Consider the following 22,037-nt stretch of genomic DNA (forward strand, 5'->3'; position numbering starts at 1 on the left):
TCACTTGCAATTAATTGGAATGCATAAATAGTGAAAATTATCAGTACATTTGTGTTGCATTTTTTATTTAAAAATGGCAACATGCAAGAATTGCTAAAGAATTTTGCATAATCCAAGAAAGCAATGAAACCAGACCCTCTGCAATGTACAAACATGAACTACAATGAATATCACCCTTGATTTCTTGAGGATTTGTAATGGATAATAAAGTAATATTTCCTGTTTGGGCTAAATTTTCACATCTTGATTGTGAGCAGGAACATTACAGTGGCACCCATTTTAGACAGACAAATGGTCCTTTAAAACTCTTTAATGACATTTTCCTTATATGTTCACCTCTCTAAGCATGGAAGGCACAAAAATGTGTCTGCATATACACATATACTGGTATAAAAATTGCTAATCTCCATGCAGTGCGTTAATACAGGGAGTGGATGTCAGACAGTTTCCAATTCCCTGTGGCCATTAAATTCTACATATCTTCCGAAAGACTTTGTTCCTCTCATTCAATAATATAGAACTTCTTTGTGTACCCTTCATCCTCATGACAGGTGAATAACTATCAATCCAGGGATCTGAGGGGCCTGCCTATCTTTTCCAGCCTTCCCCGCATTATCCTCGTTTCCTCCCTGTGGAAACAACTAACAGTTCTGAGAGCTAGGCACAGTTTTGTAAGCTTTTAAACATGTTCATTGGCAGTAGCTGGAACAGATTCTGGGAAGTAAATACTGGCCAGCCATTCTGTCTCCTCGTAAATTTATGGATTCTGAAAGACATCTTCAACACTACCATCTTCTATAAATTACAAATCAGTTACTTATGAAAATTTCAGTAAACAAGTATCTTACTTGAGTGATTAATGTCCCACTGAACAATCATTTGGGTCAAATCTATTTAGACAGAGTATTAATTGCACAGAAATTTGCATTAAGGACAATGTGTGGTGTCTATCTTCAATCTTCTGTGGGACACTATTCTGGGACAACGCCTCACTTTGGCAAAAAGTATTCATTGCATACAACAATGTATATATGGCTGAGTATATGACTCACAAACATACATCTTGCAGGTGACTGTTAAGCAACTGGAAACTGTAACGGCAATTTCATGATACATTTATCCACTGATAAAATTTGGATAAAAATCTAGATCAGGGCCAGTGGCATATATACGTTTTGCGCAGCAATGTTGTCAGCACTTGCCATGAGGCATGGTGGGAACAGAAAGGGGTGTGACAGCTGCTTGTACTGTACAGCCAATGAGAGAGCAGTGGACAGATGATGTGTTCAAAAGCAAGAGTTGGATACATCTGTGCGTCAATAAATCCCAACCTCAGATATATTAATTTATGTACAAGAAACAAACAGTCAAACATTTATGACAACCAAGATTGTAATTGTAATAACTGCTCATTTCAGTCCGATTAATTTAAGCTGTCTTATTAGGTCCCAACCTAACCACAACCTTGTAATTTGTGACATTCAGAAAAAATATGTCAAATATTTATGTCAACAACAAAGAAGAGAACGATTTTGATTTCAGCACTAGAAATTCATTGCCTTTTTTTCTCAGTTCCTTTTGGCTATGTGGAAGTATCCTCTCACTGGCTAAGTGAAACTGAGGAGTAGAGAAACGCCTCTATGATGGGCAAAGGCCCTGACGTAGACTAGACAAAATTTGCTGCGAACAATTCATTGCAGTTTAAAGATAACAGATACATTTACAAACACATAACTAGAATGAAAAATGATCTGCGCTTCCCTATAGTGAACCTAACTCTGCCACAGAAAGTCATAAAATACGCAGCTATTAAATTATTTGACAATTTACCCACAGAAATAAGATGTTTGATAGGAGGAGAGTTTTCGAATGTAAATTAAAGTTTCCTCCTTAACAACAACTTCCATACTGTTGAAGAATTCTTGACTAGATCTAAGCAGCCATTTATTAATAATTGAATGGCCATCATGTAGCCACATAAAATATTTTTAATTGCCTCTGCAATGTTTTATTCATTTTTATTTTTATCATAATATTCATCATGAATACAATCTTTAGAGCATGAAATTAACTAACAAGACATGTAACACTATACCTCCACTATCATGACATAACATAATCTGACAAAAGGAAAGAACGGGAATCTATAAATATATGATGTTACAAAGGGATTAGTAAGAATACATAAAATAAGGAAGATGCAAACACTCACCAATGGAGCAGACATGGGGCACACGGACATACATTACAGTAAAGAGTGAACACTAGGATTCAAACTCTGGCTCTTTTTCTAGCAGGAAGGACGGACGCCCCCCCCCCCCCCCCCCCCCACACACACACACACAGAAGCAGCAGCAACAATGATTATTGAGAGCAGTTAGTTGGGCTGATTTGGTCAGGATGTTCAAGGCAAGCAGGGTACAGCAGGGTACTGCAAGGAAGGAGCAGGAAAATCCTGACAAGGGAACCTCCCCATCACACCCCCCTCAGATTTAGTTATAAGTTGGCACAGTAGATAGGCCTTGAAAAACTGAACACAGATCAATCGAGAAAACAGGAAGAAGTTGTGTGGAACTATGAAAAAAATAAGCAAAATATACAAACTGAGTAGTCCATGCGCAAGATAGACAACATCAAGGAGAATGTGAGCTCAGGAGTGCTGTGGTCCCGTGGTTAGTGTGAGCAGATGGGGCATGAGAAGTCCTTGGTTCAAGTCTTCCCTCGAGTGAAAAGTTTGATTTTTTTATTTCCAGACAATTATTATCTGTCCGTCCGTCCGTGACAAACTCTTTTGTTTTCATCACTTTTTTGGGAGTGATTATCACATCCACAAGAAAACCTAGATTGGGCAAGGTAGAAGAATCTTTTTAACCATTCGCCAAGTGTACAAGTCAGGTGGGTCGACAACATATTCCTGTCATGTGACGCACATGCCGTCACCAGTGTCGTATAGAATATATCAGACGTGTTTTCCTGTGGAGGAATCGGTTGACCTATGACCTTGCGATCAAATGTTTTCGGTTCCCATTGGAGAGGCACGTCCTTTCGTCTACTAATCGCACGGTTTTGCGGTGTGGTCGCAAAACACATACACTAAACTTATTACAGTGAACAGAGAAGTCAATGAACGAACGGACAGATCATAACTTTGCGAAAATAAGGAAATTAAAATTTTCACCTGAGGGAAGACTTGAACCAATGAACTCTCGATCCACAGTTGCTCACGCTAACCACGGGACCACGGCGCTTCTCAACTCACATATGTCCTTGATGTTGTCTATCTTGCACATGGACTGCTCAGTTTGTATATTTTGCTAATTTTTTTCATACTTCCATAAAACTTCTTCCTGTTTTCTCGATTGATCTGTGTTCAGTTTTTCAAGGCCTATCCACTGTGCCAAATTATAACTAGATCTGAGGGGGTGCGATGGGGAGGTTCCCTTGTGAGAGGAAAGAGCATATAAGAGCAGGAGAGGGGAAGAAAGAGGGGTGGGGGGAGGAAGAGAGAGAAGGGAAGAAGTGTAGGAATGGGGGGAGGGAGGGGGCAAGTGAGGGGGGGCAAGCGAGGGGGGAGGCGAGCGAGGGGGGGGGGGGGGGCGAGCGAGGGGGGGGCGAGCGCGGGGGGGGGGCGAGCGGGGGGGGGGGGGGGGGGGAGAGAGAGAGTGCAGAGGGCTGAGGAAGAATAGTGGGAGAAGGCACATGATCTGGATGTTGAAGTAGTGGAGTGTCCCATGACAGAAGAGAAAAGGATAAAGATAAGGTGAGGCAGTGGGTTTAGGCTAGCGAGATTGCACAATAATGCTGGATGTGCTGGAAAGAAAATTCACACTTTCATATTTAAGAGAAATCTGTGCTGGAAGGAAGCATCCAAATGGCAAGCATAGTGAAGCAGCTGTTACAAGTCATTTACGTTCTGGTGTGCAGCATGTTCAGCAACTGGATGGTCAAGTTTGCTGCTGACCAGTTTGGCAGTAGCAATTAATGTGAGCAGACAGTTGGTTACATGCCGCGCCCATATAGACTGCTGCAAAGTAATTGCAGTGTAGCTGATACATAACACAGCTGCTTTAACATATGGTCCTGCCTCTTAGGCAATGCCTGTGATTGGACTGTGGTATGAGGTGTAAGAGACAGGTCTTACACCTTGGTCCTTCACAAGCAAATGATCCATCGGATGCAAGATTGGAAGCAAGATTTGAATACAGATGGATATGGATATTCTGTATGTTAGGTAGCGTTTGGTTGGTTTAAAGGAGTGGGAGGGGAGGGGGGAAAGGACCAAACTGCTAGGTCATCAGTCCCTTGTTCCTATGAAAGTAATGCCACGAGAGAAAGAAGAAAACAAACGAGACGTTCAGCATAGTACCGAAAGGAAGAAAAGATCACAAGAATGACAGAAAGGCAACAAACACTACAAGGAACAAAAGAGGACGAGAAAACCACTGAGAGAAGCTAGAAACCGGTAGAAGAGATTAAAACAAGAAAGCAGATTACCATGGCTGGCTGACCATGATAAGAAAAAGGACAAACCAGCCACTCTGCAACACATTAAAACCTCCAGCCTAAAAGCACTAGGGTTGAAGACACAGAGGGACAAAGGGCATGTGCTAAAACTTAAATAGAAACATAAAACCCACCCTCACACATAAAACATAAAACTAAATCTGCTGAGGAGGCATTGTCAGCTAAAATTAATGGCAGGGTATCTGGTAACCGAAGATTTTGTCGCAGGGCAGCCAAAGTAGGGCAGCACAACAGAATATGGGCCACTGTCAACCGAGCGCCGCACCGACACTGAGATGGGTCTTCACGGTGCAGGAGATAGCAGTGGGTGACCCAAGAGTGGCTGATGTGGAGCCGGCAGAAAACCACAGAGTCCCTGCATGAGGCCCACATGGAAGACTTCCACACATTCTTAGTCTCCTTAATGACACACAGTTTGTTATGTGTATTGCTATGCCGTTCCGTCTCCCAAAGCCAAAAAACCTTGTAGTGTAATAGAGAAAGCAGGTCAGTTATAGGAATGCTGATCTCCATAAGTGGTTTCCGTGTAGCCTGTTTGGCCAGCCTGTCAGCAAATTTATTGCCTGGGATGCTGACATGTCCTGGGGTCCAGACAATCACCACAGAACAACTGGACCGCTCCAGGGCATAGATGGACTCCTGAATGGTCACTCCAAAGAATGGCGAGGGTAGCACTGGTCGATAGCTTGTAAGCTGCTCAAGGAGTCAGCACAGAGAAGAAATGACCAGCCAGAGCATGAATGGATGTAATCAAGTGCACGAGATATGGCCACCAGCTCTGCACTGAATACACTGCAGCCATCGAGCAAGAAATGCTGTTCAATATGGCCTCTGTGGACGTAGGTGAAGCCAACATGACCATCAGCCATCAAGCCGTCAGTGTAAACCACTTCAGAGCCCCAGAACATGTCAATAATCGAGAGGAAGTGACAGCAGAGAGCCACGGGGTTAACTGAGTCCTTAAGGCCATGCAAAAGGTCCAGGCGAAGCTTCGGCCTAGGTTTACAACATGGAGGTGTACATGAATGGACCTCGAGGAGAGGTGGTAGAGGGAAGGACTCCAGTTCAGACAGAAGGGATCGGACACGAACCACAATCGTAAGCCCTGACCTGGGCTGCCAGTGCGGGAGATGAACTGGAGTGGTTGAGAAAATGAGATGGTAATTCGGATGCTCAGGAGAACTACAAATGTGTGCAACTTAACTGGCAAGCAGTTGTGCACACCTAACCTTCAATGGAGGGACACCAGCCTCCATCAGGATGCTGTTCATCGGACTCATCCTCAAAGCTCCCATCGCTAGTCGAATGCCACAGTGGTGCACTAGGTCGAGTAAACTCAACACTGAGGGTGCCACCGAACCATAAACCAGACTCCCGTAGGCAAGGCAGGATTGAACAAGGGCTCTGTAGATCTGCAGCAGTGTAGAACGATCTGCACCCCAGTTGGTGTTGCTCAGGCAGTGGAGGAGTTTGAGGTGCTGCCAGCACTTCTGCTTAAGCTGATGAAGATGAGGTAGCCAAGTCAATCGGGTGTCAAAAACCAGTCCTAATAATCGATGTCTCCACTACAGTGAGTGGGTAGTCATTAAGGTAGAGCTCTGATGGCAGATGAATGGTACAATGCCAACAGAAGTGCATGACACACGATTTTGTGGCTGAAATCTGGAAGCTGTGGGCTAGAGCCCACGACTGGCCTTGTGGATGGCTCCCTGTAGGTGCCACTCAGCAACACCAGTACTGGAGGAGCAGTATGAAATGTAGAAGTCATCTGCATACAGAGAAGGTGAGACAGGCAGCCCTACAGCTACTGCTAGACCGTTAATGGCCAATAATAATAGAGATACACTCAATACGGAGCCCTGTGGGACCCTATTCTCCTGGATATGTGGGGAACTATGGGAGGTACCAACTTCGATACGGAAAGTATGGAGCAATAGGAAATTTTGGATAAAAATCGGGAGCCGGCCCCGGAGATCCCACTCGTATAATGTCACCGGATCGTGTTGTAAGCTTTACATAAATCAAAAAAGGTGGCAACCGGATGTTGGCATCTGGAAAAGGCTGCTCGGATGGCAGACTCGAGAGACATGAGATTATCAGTGGTAGAGCAACCCTGGCAGAAAGCGCCCTGGCATGCAGTCAGTAGGCCACGTGACTCCAGGACCCAACACAACCACCAACTCACCATACATTCTAGCAACTTAAAAAGAATGTTGGTGAGGCTGATGGGCCAATAGATATCCACATCAAGTGGGTTTTTACCAGGTTTGAGCACAGGAATGATGGTGCTCTCCTGCTATTGCGATGGAAAGACGCCATCACACCAGATCCGGTTGAAGATGACGAGGAGACTTCACTTGTAGTCGGACGAGAGATGTTTAATCATCTGACTGTGGATCCGATCTGGCCCAGGAGCTGTGTCGGGGCAATGAGCAAGGGTGCTGAGGAGTTCCAACTTTGTAAATGGGGCGTTATAGGGTTCGCTGTGGCGTGTAGCGAACGAGAGGACTTTCCCTTCTGCTCGCCATTTGAGTGTGTGAAAGGCTGGGCGGTAATTCTCTGATGCAGAAGATAAGATCGAGCATAGTGCTCAGCAAAGTGCTTGGCAATCGCATGAGCCTCGGTAGATAATCCGCCATTGATGTTAATTCCTGGGACACCTGTTGGGGTCTGATACCCACAAACACATCTGATCTTCGTCCAGATGTGGGAAGGTGACATATGGCACCCAAAGGTCAACACATACCTCTCCCAACACTCCTGTTTTCGTCTTTTTATAAGCTGGCAAACGCAGGCATTGAGCCGCTTAAAAGCTATTAAGTGCTCTAGGGAAGGGTGCTGTTTATGTCGCTGTGGAGCTCGCCGATGCTCTTTAATTGCCTCAGCGATTTCCGGTGAATACCGAGGTACTGACTTTCACCGGGGGCACCCTAAAGAACAAGGGATCACATTTTCCACTGCAGAAACTTGCTCAACCACCACATCAATGATACCATATGGGGGAGATTCAACGGTGACAGCAGTGGTGAAAGCTTCCCAGTCCGCCCTGTTTAAAGCCCATCTGGGTTGACGTCCAGGGGATTGGCACCGGGGGAGTGACAGGAAGATGGGAAAGTGGTCACTACCACCCAAGTCATCACAGGCTCTCCAGTGGACAGATGGGAGAAGTCCTGGGCTGCAGAGGGATAAATCAACGGCCACGTGTGGGGGGGCCCCAGTATCTAAGAGGCAGAGGTCGAGTTGAGACAGTAAATTTTCGACATTTCTACCTCGGCCAGTAAGCACGGTGCCACCCCACAAGGGGTTATGGGTGTTAAAATCTCCCAGAAGTAGAAAAGGTTTAGAGAGTTGATGAATCAATGCAGTCAATATGTGCAGAGGTACTGCACCATCTGGAGGAAGATATATGTTGCAGACAGTTATTTCCTGTGTCACCCTTATCCTGACAGCCATAGCTTCAAGAGGGGTTTGAAGCGGCACAGTTTCACTACATACTGAGTTCAGGACATAGACACAAACTCCACCTGGCGCTTGATTATAGTCACTACAGTTCTTGTAATATCCCCTATAGCTGCAGGGGGCAGGGGTTCGCATTGCCGGGAACCAGATTTTCTGGAGGGCATTGCAAAAAGCAGTTGTAAAGCTTAACAGTTGCCGTAGCTCAGCCAAGCGGTGGAAAAAAACTGGTGCAACTCCACTGCAGGATGATGTGATTGTGAGGCTGGGAAGGCATGAACATACAAGGAGGCAGTTTACACCTCAGGGTCACCTGCTGCCACTGACTTAGTTCCTGAACAGTCTATATCCATTGTGTCTGAGGGCCTGGTGACATCTAGGTCCTCACTGGACACCACAATCTCCACCTCATCCTCAGATGCAGAGTTTGTAGGTAGCGGTGGTATGGGAGCCACCGCAACTTCCTTGTTCTTGGTGGTTTTTTTTAGATTTCTCTCACTGCTGGGAGGGCTTCACTGATTCAGTCTCTGGGACTGAGGAGGATCGTGAAGCCCTACAACTAGCTGCTTTTGGGCACTTCAGCCACTGGCATGTGTCATCTTTCCCACTAGTATAAACCTCGCAAGGAAGGGACCCAAGGGGCCCCTTCCTAGTGAGAGAAGCCGAAGAAGAACTACACTTCGTCAGCTGGGAAGTGGGGACTAATGGGTCCGATGGTTGGTGGGGGCAGTGCTCCCGAGGTTGGTGGTGCGGGAGCAACACGGAAAGAAGTGCTCCCCACCACCAAGGTGGCAGGTGAAGTCTTACAGCTCTGACCGGCGAACGGAATTGGCGGAACAGATAGGGATAGAACGGTTCTTGTAACAGTAGCTTAAGAATGTCATAGGTACAGGATGTAGGCATTCAAAGTTCCTCTTATCCTCAGTATAGGTCAGTTGGTCCAGAGTCTTGTATTCCATGATTTTCCATTCCTACTGGAGAATCCTGCAGTATGGTGAGCAAGGGGAATGGTGCTCTCCGCAGCTGACACAGATGGGAGGTGGGGCACATGAAGTATTGGGATGTGATGGACGTCCACAGTCACGACATATGACGCTGGAAGTACAGCGGGAAGATATATGCCCGAACTTCCAGCACTTAAAGCACCGCATCGGGGGAGGGATATATGGCTTGACATCACACTAGTATACCATCACCTTGACCTTCTTGGGTAATGTATCATCCTCAAAGGCCAAGATTAAGGCACCGGTGGCTACCTGATTATCCTTTGGATCCCTACGTATGCACAGGACGAAATCAACATCTTGCTCCTCTAAGTTGGCATGCAGCTTGTCATCAGACTGCAAAAGAAGATCCCTGTGAAATATAATACCCTGGACCATATTTAAGCTCTTATGGGGCGTGATGGAAACACAAACATTCCCCAGCTTGTCACAGGCGAGTAGTGCCTGTGACTGGGCAGAGGATGCTCTTTTTATCAAGACTGACCCTGATCACATTTTGGACAATCCCTCCATTTCCCCAAACTTGTCCTCTAAATGCTCCACAAAAGACTGAGGCTTCATCGAACTGAAGGCTGCCCAATCAGCTCTCATACATATAAGGTATAGGGTCAAATAAGATCTGCCGCCATCCTTAGCCTGGCGTTCCTCTCATGGTGTAGCCAGGGAAGGGAACGATTTGGGGTCGTACTTCTTCACATTGTAGTTAGAACTCAACCACTTTGAGACTGCTGGTGTTGGGCCAACATCAAGAGATGATGTAGTACGCTCCATGGCGTGTCATCCACCGTGCCGACCAGGGGCCCTCCCCACGGGCATCACCCAACTGCCGCAAACGCCACCTGGCAGGATGGCCATTGCCGGGAGTCCCGATGCCCCAGGATGATGGGCATCTATTCCTTGGCATACATGGGGAGTTAACAGTGCAGGCATCAGCAAAGCAATCCCTGTGTAGTCAGGGGGCCCACAACGAACAGGGTACATGGCAGCCCCACCACAATGGACTGGCTACTGTGCTGGACATGAGGTGCAAGGAGTCCATGGTCATTGTCAGTGCAGACAGAAAGTGACACTGCATAGTGGATGGAGGAAAATGCACCCAGGATGGTGTCCTCGCCCAAGAGATGGGGAATGAGTGGAACTGCAAATGAACAGTGTGTGGATGAAGTAAAAGTTATTATTCAGTTGGTATAACATAATCCTTCAAGAAACACACAAAATATTTCTATATGTATACGTATTCAACATACCAGAATTTAGTGTACATTATGTAGGCACAGCCTCTATCTTTAGCACTCACACCAGAGCCAACATGTTCGAGAAGGATGTGAAGGTAGAAAATTGAAATATTGTTGTTAGCTAATGGAAAAAATGTGGAGTAATCTCATTAATACTGTTTACTGATGAAGCCATTTTTACTCAAAACGGTATCAACACTCTTAACTTCCATCAGTGGCCCAACAAAAACCCACAAGTATGTTGAGACAAATTTTCAAGAACATTTCTCTGTAAATGTGTGGTGTGGTATGACAGACAATCAGTTGGTTGGGCCTGTTGTATTAGTACATCATCTTCCAGGGACCCATTATCTAAACTTTCCAGAAAACAAGCTTCCAGCATTAAGGAAAGAGATTGCTTCGACTACAAGGATGGCTATGTTCTTCCAGCATGACGAGATCTCTGTGCATTCTAGTCATCCAGTTGACATCACCTAAACCTAATGTTTCCTGGGAGATGGACTGGCAGAAATGGCCATGTTTCTTAATCACCAAGGTCCCTGGACCTTACACCTCTAGAGTTTTGCCTCTAGGGTGGTTGAAAAGCAAAGTCTTCAAAGAAAAAGTAAACACAAGAGACAGAGTGTTCAGATTGTGAATAGTGGTGCCATCATGAAAGAATGCAAAGAGAACTTCAGAAGAGCTAGAGGTGATGTTGTAAAGTTATGTGTAGCACTATGTCTGCCTTGCCGACAGATGATACGAACTTTAAAACAAGAGAATGATTTAACATTTAGGTAAGCGTAAATGTTGAGCATATTGGTTAAGTACTTCATACTTGGCGAGTCATCTCGAGGAATAAAGAGTGTCTCTGAGGTCAGATGACAACTGCATGAACTTCGCAAATTAAACTATCTGTGGGGAGCATTTCTGGATGCTCCATAGATTGTTATCACCCCTGCTCAAAGAAGCACATCCACCCGGGGGCAAAAGCCAGTCAATGATTTTGATAGCAATGGAAGAATACAAATGAACAGTTTAAATGTATTTATCCTCTGGGCATACTAAGAACTGTCAAGTTGACATTTGTATTTTTTTGTCAGGTCTGGAGAGGGTATGTGGCCTTCTTGCATTAAGGAAGTCTTGTGTACAAGAATTTGCTGTATTGTTTTCAGATGTTATATGGAGAATGTCTTTGATAGAACTCTTTGTATTCATTTCAAAGTATTTGATGTTCTGTTAAAGCACCTCACTTCCAGCATTAATCAAGACTGCAGAAGAGAGGTAGTCCGAGAATTTGCACAGTCATGGTCTAGAACTTCAATTAAATACCATTCAATAACTATAGCTGAGTGGAAAATCAATAAGCCCAAAAATAAGCTCACACACCAAGGGATATTGGGACATTATATTCTGGCACCCTGGTGACAGAACTCTCAAAATTTATCGCTGGAATTGAATAAAATTTACGAAAATGCTAATAACTAGCAGATGGTAATTATTCAAGAAAAATTAGGAATTTTGATTGAAGATTTACTGCAAAGTAGTAGCTGTCAGTGACAACTGAGACAACAACAGAATGTGAAGAGGAACTGTGTAGCTAAATATATGCAGGAGAAAGTCAATAATTTAAGAAGGAATAACTCTGTCAATAAGTTAAAAAGATATTGGCAAAAGATAGGAGCAAAAGATCATTAAGTCCATTAGTTGGAAGACTGGTGGCCGACATTAAAAAGGATGACGACCTTGTTCAACGGGTCACCGGCAACAAGCAGCAATTAGCAGTATCAATGGCAGTTGTTTACCAGTCTACAACAATATGGTCCCACTGAGTGCAGCGACCTGGCTCGTCATCTCCATGCTGCGAACTCAACTAAGCACATTGAGGCACATAGAAGCCAAATTATTTTTATTGGTGAAGGCGTGTGTTCTACATAATTGTTGACTCGTGTTTCTAAACATATTTTGAAGAGTGTAACCCATACTTTGAAAGCTGTTGATTGGAGAAGAGTGTTAGTAAACTGATTATTGTTTAACTATACGCTAGTGCTGACCAGAAGAAAAGAGGTGACGTTGAAGGTTCTTGCTGACAAATATTAAACTACATCAACAAATGATTTGACAGGTCAGGCAAATTCTGACTTTAAAGTGAGGATAAAGGCTCAGGGTACTGAGGTTGAATAACCTATTGCTTAAACAAAGGTCAAATTAGACACTTCAAATACCAAGATGATGAATACATTACCAATTCTCATCAAGAAAAATTAGAAATAAATACAAATTTACTAGAATCAGAAGCCACTATCCTGAATATAAAATTCAAGTTACGTTCTTATGTACTTGAATGGTCTGATCTAGTTATAATACTCCATCAAAATAGATAAAGATTCCAAACAAACTTCAGACTTAAGATTTTGGTACAAGGCACGGATTCAGACAAATTATAAACTTAATTTCCTACTTTAACAACATTGCAGGAATGTGTGGATATTTTAGTTGAACAAAAGTATTATAGCTCAACAATGTATCCAAGAGTGATTTTTTAAATTTAATAAACAGTTACAGCTTAAATGATGGGACACATATATAAAGGAACTTCATCGACAATTATTACGTGGTCCATTAGTATTTGCTACAATTTTATCTTAAATGTGTGATTTTCACATAGAATTTTGTAATTATTACATAGTAGTAACACTAGGTTAAGAGATTACTGACAAAAAATAAAAGAAATATTCAGTTGTACATTTAAGTTTAAACTTTAGGTTGTAAACAATGATGAATTTAAATATTTATGTAAAACCAACAAGAAATGAAAAGGAAGATTTGAGTCAGGTGTTAGGCCGACTTACACATGTTAAGCAAAATGAGGAAGGTGGGTTAACAGGCATATCCAGCAATGGTTGTAGGGATACATTTTTTGATGCCACTGGCACAGAAAGGTTACAGTTGTATGCCATGTGTCCTCAAGGGATTCAAATTCTTTGCGAATTTTGTAGAATGATGTTTGAGTGTTGTATTTCTTCATGTTTCATTTTCTGTACAACAGGATTACACTTTCTTCTCCCATCCTTACTAGCTAAGGTGGGGTAAAAGAGAACTGGATATAAACAAAGTAAATCCTTAAAACCAGCAAAGCAGGAATCAGTGTTTCAAAATAATTAATATAGAGGGGGGAGGGGAAGGAAGGTGCAAACAGGATATATACCCTATAATATGTGGTATGGAAAAAGCAGGGTTGGTGTACCACTGAAGGGGTACCTACACACGTGTTGAGGAAAGGTAGGATTATTCATAGGGACACCATCTCCATGAGAATCGAAGTAGAATTGGGTGTGAGATGTCTTTCTGAGGAAAGTGGTCTTATAAATAGTTTCTACAGAGGTAGAATACAAAAGATTTTGAGATTGCTACAATTTTGTAGCAAGGAGAAACATACCCAAGTTGTGGTGGTCTGCCAAGGATTGAAAATTACCCAAGTTTGTATGTTAAAATAATCAAAGTTTAAGAGATACATATGAAGCATTGAATACAAAATATTAAGATTACTAGGTATTCAAAATGTAGCTTTAACTGTATGCTCAGGATGATACAAATATATAACATACAACAGCAGGAACCAAGTGTGCTAGAGTGAACTGAGAGAAAGGCAATGGATTAAAAAAAGTGCAAATAGCTACATACAAAAAAAAAAAAAAAAAAAAAAAAAATATTTCGATGTAGGCCAAACTGAAGAAAATGAATTTAGTTTAGGTTAAGAACCAGTTGGTATGTATATTTCATCACACTGTCCTTATGGGAAAATGAAAACTTTTAATACAATATTGAGATTGAGAGGGTTATAAAATGAAGACAGAAAAAATCCTATTATTATAATCTTAATAAAAAAACTTAACTTTCATGGGGCAGTGGCAGGTAGAGATTGTATGCAAGATATTAACTGCTCTTGCTAAGGATATCATTTATGTGTAGCAATGAATATGTAGCAATTTAAGTCTATGTAACCTGTCATGAGTCGCAGATATGCACAACAAAAAGACAGTCAAACAAGTAAGCATTTGGCTGAATTACACACACACACACACACACACACACACACACACACACACACACACACACATGCATGCGCACAAATGAACTCACACACATGACCATAGTTTCTGGCTAATGAGGCCTTGGCAGTTAGAGACTGTTATTTTGTGTCTGTGTGTGTGTGTGTGGGGGGGGGGGGGGGGAGGGGGGAGGTCTAATTCAGATGAAAGCCTTTCAAGCCAAAAGCTTACTTGTTTGACCGTCTTTTTGTTGTGCCTATCTGTGACTCAGCATCTCTGCTGTAGTGTGAGTAGTAATCAATCCTCTTCACAATATTGTCATTATTCCGTCCTGGATTTACCACTGTTTAACTTGTCATGAGATCAATCATCTAAGTGAGGGAATATGTGGCATCACATACCGCTGCCTGTATAACCTTGTGTCTACCTTGACAATCAGTGATTCTAGCAAATAACAAAACGACAATGTTTTAATATTTACGAGAGTGCAACTGTTGTGCAGATTCACTATATTCGCTATATATGCATTTTTGGGGATGACCATCTCATTAACTCCACAAGTCAAAGTACCCGCAGGGGTGTTCATGCATGCTCTATGGATCCTCAACCTAGGTCAGAGTAGCACATTTGACCTGTAGTAAGAGCCATAGTCAACAATGTCGATAGCAAGGGAAGAAAACAAATGAACAATTTAAATGTATTCATTCTTTGGGCTGAGTAAGAACTGTCAAGCTGACATTCATATTGTTATGTCAAAATTAAGAAAGTCTTGTGTATAAGAAGTTGTTATATTGTTCCCTAATAATTAACAGAGAATGTCTCTGAAGAAACTCTTTGCATTTATTTTCAAAAATTTAATGTTATGCTAAAGTGTCTTGCTTCCAGTATTATTACAGTCCGCAGAAGAGGAGAAGTAAAAGAGATTCGCTCAGTTGCGGGCAAGAACTTCCCCAATATAAATACTATTTAATAATTATAGCGTAGTGGCAAATCAATATGCCGCAAAATAACCACACTCAAAGTGAGGTACATCAGAGGTGCAATTTATAAAAAATAAGTTTGAACTTAATACTTTGTCTTTGCTAAACACCGTCTATAACTTTGTTACATTTTAATAGCTGTATCTCTGCAAGCAATTGAATTTGGACACATGTTATATGTAATGTTTTACTCAAATTGGTCTACACTACCATCTCCTAAATTATTCACTGCTCCTGCTGAAACACACTGTATATGCAAGCAGATCCTCAATATATTACAGATACCGAGGGAATGAAAACTTTTTCCTCAAAAGAGTAAAATAAGGAGAACAACAAATGTAATATTCTGGTAGCCTTAAAACAAACCTGAACAAGTAATCTGTATTTTCTCAATGGTAGAAGTGCATGCAAGAAAACTAATGCTTTCTCTTACTTACCTTGCCAAGAAGATTCAGTTTTTCACCAAGAAAATATGATGCCAGGACTGCTGCAACCAGTACACTAAGTGCACCAAGTGGCGTTACCAGTGAGGCAGGTGCAAATGCATACGCAGCAAAATTAGCTGCCTCACCCACCCCCACTGTGACACAACAAAAATGAAAATATAAACGTAATCTTATTTCAGTTACAGATAAAAGCAAGTAAACAAAAGCATATTAAATGCTGTAGAAAATTCTGTAAGCATATTATATTACCTGTCATTACTATACAAAACTGATAAGAAAATGAATACAATCATTCCATATCTGAGGTAACATACTTATTTATAATTTCATAACAAAAATGTAATACCCATTTAATCTCACTAGCCAGTGTGTCTGGATTTCCTGAGTTGTTCCCATTTTGTGTCACTCTTCATTTCATCACCACAATTCAGTTTCTATGTGTTGTAATCCTATAGGCTGAACATGCATAATCAAATAGTGCACACCTCCACAGCCAGCCTAAAGAGATCACCTTGCATTAGCACAGACGGCATAGCAAGCACTGTGTTACGCGAAAAACTGCCTTATACAAGCTGATGTGGTGGTGATTGGAAGTTCACCTTTTAGAGTGTACTTTAACGATTAAACTTATTGCACCAATTCTCACTTCATTCAGTGTCTGTGTATCCCTTCAAGTCGAAGTGGAATAAATTTTGGTTGGTGGGAATTCTGGTATTGTGTTAGTGCAACGTTACAACACTATGGAAGTTAAGTATGCATACATCACAAATTTTGCAATTGCTTTTGCACACATCTTAAACATTCCATTGTGTGTATTTACTGAGGTGTAATAGACTTCCATCATTACACAGTTTCCTTCTGAATCTCCTCCATTTGAAGCAGTGGGCAGTCAATATCAGATGGTATCAATGCTACCAGAAAACATAATCCCAATACTCCGTCCACATTCATAGTAATAAGGAAGCAGCTGTGATCGAATACAGCTTCTTATATTCAATTACCAAGGTGATGCATTCAAGTCTAAATAGTTGAAACATAAAAAAGTCATTTGAGAATGAGAACTTTTACTTGTTTCCTAGAATGTACTGAAATCTTAACCATGGTTGATAGCAAGTAACTAATTGTTGGGTATATTGCAGTTACTTAAAGACCATACCAAACAGACTGAAAACTCTGAAACATTCTCCTAATTTCAGGCTGCTAAGTCATTTGCAAAAGCATGACTCATCAGAATTGTGTGGTATTAGCAGTAAATTAAACATTATATGCTGTACCACAGTCGGTAAGAGCATGGCGGTCCACAGGCAGAGCTGCTCAATTGACAAGGACAACTGTGCACACAGTAGTAATTCTAGTTAATATATCAGTACAGCATACCACAATAAGAATCATCACACCTTTCTTGAATGACATCTTCACATAACGCATAAAGGTGTAAAAGTATTTTATTTATCAGCAACTGTATGTCTGCATTTTACAAAATAAAGCCAATATTAACTGCCAAATATGAAAATAAGGCAACTAACATACAATGTTATCATACAGTGTACTTCCTAAATGTTTCACACTAAAAAGTTTGCTAGTTATTATTGAAGGTGAAAGTTTTTGCTTCTCCTATAGTACAAACTGCTGAATTTCGCAGTGCATGATAGTTTGGAAGTACTTGACATTTGCATGTAATCATTCTTAATTCAGTATATTTTCCTGTCTGGCTGTTCATAATGGGTTTAACGCTGAAACATGTCCAGCTGTTGATGTGTAAAATGTGGTTCAGCTAGGACTACTACTACTACTACTTCTTCTTCTCCTTCTTCTTCTTCATTTTTGTTGTAAAACTGTCATTCAAGAAATATATTACGAGGTAAACTCTGTCAAACGGAAAGAATAATGACACTATGTATAACTAACTAGTTACGAGTAAGTTATATGCTATACTTGATGTTGTATGACACACTATTGGTTACTTACTAGACAAAAAGCCGGCCCACCAGAGCCATTCTTTCAGATAGCCAAATCCTCCAGCGCCAGCCCGCACTGAGCCAGAACGTGACAATCTCAACAGTGCTTTCTTTTTTATAATAAAACTCGAACCTGAAAAATCGCATTTTATCAAAACAATGACGGCGGGGCGCAGTCCACCAATAAAGCACAGTGTTAAGAATTTCTTGAATTTTAAAACTAACCGATAAAAGCACTAGAGCTAACAGCAAGCCCTAGCCCTATGTAGTATTGAGTGGTGTCATATGGATGACCAGTAAGAGTCCTTTCTCCGGAAGCTTCAATCATCTTCTCCTAGACACACGGATGAGCTCCAAACGTCAACAAACTGAAACAATTTTCTTTTCTGATTTAGGAGCACATAGTAGAACATACCAAATTTAAACACAAAACAAAACTGGTGCTTTACTTTTAGTTACACAAACACTAAAATTCCATCTGTCACGTACTATAATCACATGTTATGATAAATTGCACGCATTGACAACACAAACCAGCAGACAGCCACACCTCCCCCACCACAGCCATGAATATGCAATACAGCCAACCTCTACACGTACACCATTTCGTTGCTACAGCAAGTGATCGCTACGTCTCACGCTTAATTTCCACAGGGAACAAAACTTGCACATCTACCCCACATTATGGCGTTAGAAGCCAATTATTCACACGTGCGTTCAGAATTAGTAATGATACGGTTTTCCAGATGGTGTCAACAGAACTAATTTGTGTGAGGATTATGACAGGGAGTGGTGCTCGACAGTCCTGCAAACCAATATTTAAAGCACTGAATATACTACCTCTACCGTGTATATTTATTGTTGACACACTAATGTACGTAAAAAAGTATAGGTTTGGAAATGATGATAATACTTTAAAAAACAAAGATGTACATGATTATTATACTCGAATAAAATATAACTTACATGTACCCCCAGCCAGTACCAGTTTGTAGAAAGGTACATGCTATCTGGGTATTAAACTCTATAACAGACTATCAAATAGTATAAAATGCTTACAAAATATTAGTGCTTTTGAAAGATCTCTCAGAGAATATCTACAGTACCACTGTTTCTACTCACTAAAGGAATACTTGGACCAGAATAACTGTTAAGAACTAAAGCTATTGTAATTTGTAAGAACTACGACTATTGAAATTGGTAGCATGTTGAAAAATGATTATTTAAATAAGTATCATTTTCAACTTAGTAATAAGTCCAATATCATCCTGTACACTGTATGACTAAATAAATAAATAAATGTGGTTGTACTGATTAAGCGTAGCAGCCAACAGAAAAGTTAATGAAGGTATCACTGAGGCCCCGCCCCCAAATATTAGAAACGAAAGTAAATACCTCACAGAAAATATTTGTAGACGTCAAATACGCTAATAAAAGAGTTTGACAGGAAACGAAGTAGGGTTTGAAAATCACTTTCGAGTAAGTAAGCCAAAATTTACTTTCTTTTCAACTGTATTTCTTCCTCTACACAAAAGTCAAAATCATGTACGCGAGATATCATCCCACAGTAACAGTGAGATGTCTGGTAAATGGAGATATTCTTCCTAGGAAAGCTTGGGGACAGAATCACTCAGGAACGTTGCGTGGTCGGCAGACAACAAGTCAACCTTCGACTGGAATTAGTCAATGGACTGGGCACACTCTTCAGCCGATTGCCGCTGTAAGGACGTGCCGATCTGTTTAGCGTAGAACCTTTGTCTCGTGACGATGAAATGGGCACGCTGAGGTGACTTCGTTCTGGATTATGGTGAGATGGTCCCTGTCGTGCATGCTTACTATGCATTTGTGTTTATTTATTTCCTGTCCATATAACAAAAACTTTTCGGACATTGTCAAGAAAATTTAGCTTACATTACACATATACAGTCAAGTATTTACATACTTTCATAACATCATATGGATCAGACACATGTCTGTACACACTATTTTTCAAAAGGGCACTACAAGTAGATTCCTCTACAGTGTAACAGAATTTAGCTTATATTTATAATAGTACAGCACACTTAATACAGTGTATAATTACATTCTTTCATACCAGTGATAGATTGGAGACATTGTCTGTATACACTGATTTCCAAAATGGCACTACAACTTAAAGTCCTCTATAGAGTAACAACACTTCTCTATTAATAATTGCTTCAGTCTACTCTTTAGCAAATTTAGATTTGCTTTCTTGAGTTCACAGGGTACTGCATTGTAGAAAATTGCTCCCATTCTATGTGGGCTGTGGTCCATTGCCTTTTTATTGGTGACAATTCTACGAAAATTTTCCCTTCCCATGTATCATAGTTGTGTACATTACTGTTTGTCATATTAAATTCAGGATTTTGTTTCACGAACATGACTGTCTGCAGTATATATATGGAGTACACCGTAAGAATTTTATATTTTCTAAAGATGTCTCTACAAGGCTCCTTCTTCTTTACCTTGGCTACCATTCTTATTGCCTTTTTTTGTAATCTAAAAAGTATATCTATATGAACTGCTGATGCCCCACAACATATCTCAATACCATACAGAAGATGTGGATGAATCAACCCAAAATATATTTGCCTTAAAGTATCATGGTCCAAGAAGGCTGAGACCCATTTGAGTAGATACACATTTCACTGATTTTCTTGCAAATATTATCTATATGTTCTTTCCATGATAAGTGTTCATCAACAATGATGCCCAAAAATTTATGTGAATTAAATCCCCAATGGGGATTTAAAAACAGTATCAGTTATGGCAACTTTATAACTGAGGATGAACTTCATTATTACCGTTTTGTCTTTATTTACAAGAAGCTTGTTTGCTGTAAGGTATGCGGACAGAGTATGGAAACTGATCTCGGTACTGTTAGCTGCAGAGTGCATATCACTGCCACAGCTGATGAAGGATATGTCATTGGCATAGCTTACAACCACGCAATTTTGGGGTTCAAATAAGTTATTTACATATACAAGGAACAGAAAAGGCCCTAGTTTGCTTCCTTGAGGCACGCCACATTGAAATGTCCTGAAGGTTGATTTTGTTGTTAGGAGCTGCTCATTATTTTTATAAGTTAGCTTTACACACTGTTTCCTGTCTTTCAAATAGGAGGTAGGTGTAATAGTACGTTAAAAGTTTCTTCAAATTACAGGATATTAAGCCGGGTTCACACACGTACATAATGTGGTGCCACAGCCTGTGGCCTGCTGTAGTGGCACCATGAGCTACTGTTCATACAGGATGCCACAAATTCTACTAAGTTGCACAGTTTTCCATACGGTATCAATTAAAATCATGAGAGCTGGAATGATCATACAAAATTAATTGTTGGTAAGGCGGGTGCTAGGTTGAGATTCATTGGGAGAGTCCTTAGAAAATGTAGTCCATCAACAAAGGAGGTGGCTTACAAAACACTCGTTCAGCCTATACTTGAGTATTGCTCATCAGTGTGGGATCCGTACCAGGTCGGGTTGACAGAGAAGATAGAGAAGATCCAAAGAAGAGTGGCGCATTTCGTCACAGGGCTATTTGGTAAGTGTGATAGCGTTACGGAGATGTTTAGCAAACTCAAGTGGCAGACTCTTCAAGAGAGGCGCTCTGCATCGCGGTGTAGCTTGCTGTCCAGGTTTCGAGAGGGTGTGTTTCTGCATGAGGTATCGAATATATTGCTTCGCCCTACTTATACCTCCTGAGGAGATCACGAATGTAAAATAAGAGAGATTCGAGCGCGCACGGAGGCTTTCCGGCAGTCGTTCTTCCCGCAAACCATACGCGAGTGAACAGGAAAGGGAGGTAATGGCAGTGGCATGTAAAGTGCCCTCCACCACACACCGTTGGGTGGCTTGCGGAGTATAAATGTAGGTGTAGAATGTTACAGTGCAAGTTATGACCTGAGAGCTGTGACGAGAGTTAAATACAAGGAAGACGAAATCCAAATGCTGAATCCGTAAATATATTTTGCACAATGGAAAAAATCACTCTGTGACGAAAATGCTGTCTGCATAGGAAACTAACCAACAGCTGGCATGTAAATATCAGCTACAGACACGCCACTCTTCCAAGATTTTAGAACCTCATTGTATTTGTTGATATAGGCAATCTGAATAACTAATTTTCAGTTTAACAGCTCCCACATCACACTCTGGAGCTATTTCCTGCATATAATCCACAAATTACAAAGTTTATACAACTCGTTTTTTTTAGATCTATTAAGTTTATTTATTCATTCCTTCTGGGATATGTCATTGATTTGCGCGCGCGCGCATGCACACACACACACACACACACACACACACACACACACACACACACACACACACACACACACTGCTGCACAAAATCAAATATTATTTGCCGTTCTTGTAGTTCTA

General features: G+C 41.3%; 1 protein-coding gene across 3 annotated transcripts in view; it reads right to left on the reverse strand.

Annotated features, from left to right (window-relative positions):
• LOC126416645 (magnesium transporter NIPA2) overlaps positions 1-18,277 on the reverse strand; it is a 55,253-nt gene extending 36,976 nt beyond the window's left edge. Inside the window, exons 1-4 of one of the 3 annotated variants that reach the window (XM_050084440.1) lie at positions 18,169-18,277; positions 17,860-18,002; positions 17,645-17,767; positions 15,668-15,810 (exon numbers count right to left, since the gene is read on the reverse strand). In XM_050084440.1, coding sequence (XP_049940397.1) covers positions 15,668-15,810; positions 17,645-17,767; positions 17,860-17,962 — 369 coding nt within the window. In that variant the 5' untranslated portion in view covers positions 17,963-18,002; positions 18,169-18,277. Of the gene's footprint in view, positions 1-15,667; positions 15,811-17,644; positions 17,768-17,859; positions 18,003-18,083 lie in introns of all 3 variants that reach the window. The other 2 variants (XM_050084438.1, XM_050084439.1) reach the window with 2 other exon arrangements.
• Positions 18,278-22,037: the final 3,760 nt, after the last annotated feature.

The sequence above is a fragment of the Schistocerca serialis genome, chromosome 8 (assembly GCF_023864345.2).
Source record: "Schistocerca serialis cubense isolate TAMUIC-IGC-003099 chromosome 8, iqSchSeri2.2, whole genome shotgun sequence".
In the NCBI taxonomy this organism is placed as follows: domain Eukaryota; kingdom Metazoa; phylum Arthropoda; class Insecta; order Orthoptera; family Acrididae; genus Schistocerca; species Schistocerca serialis.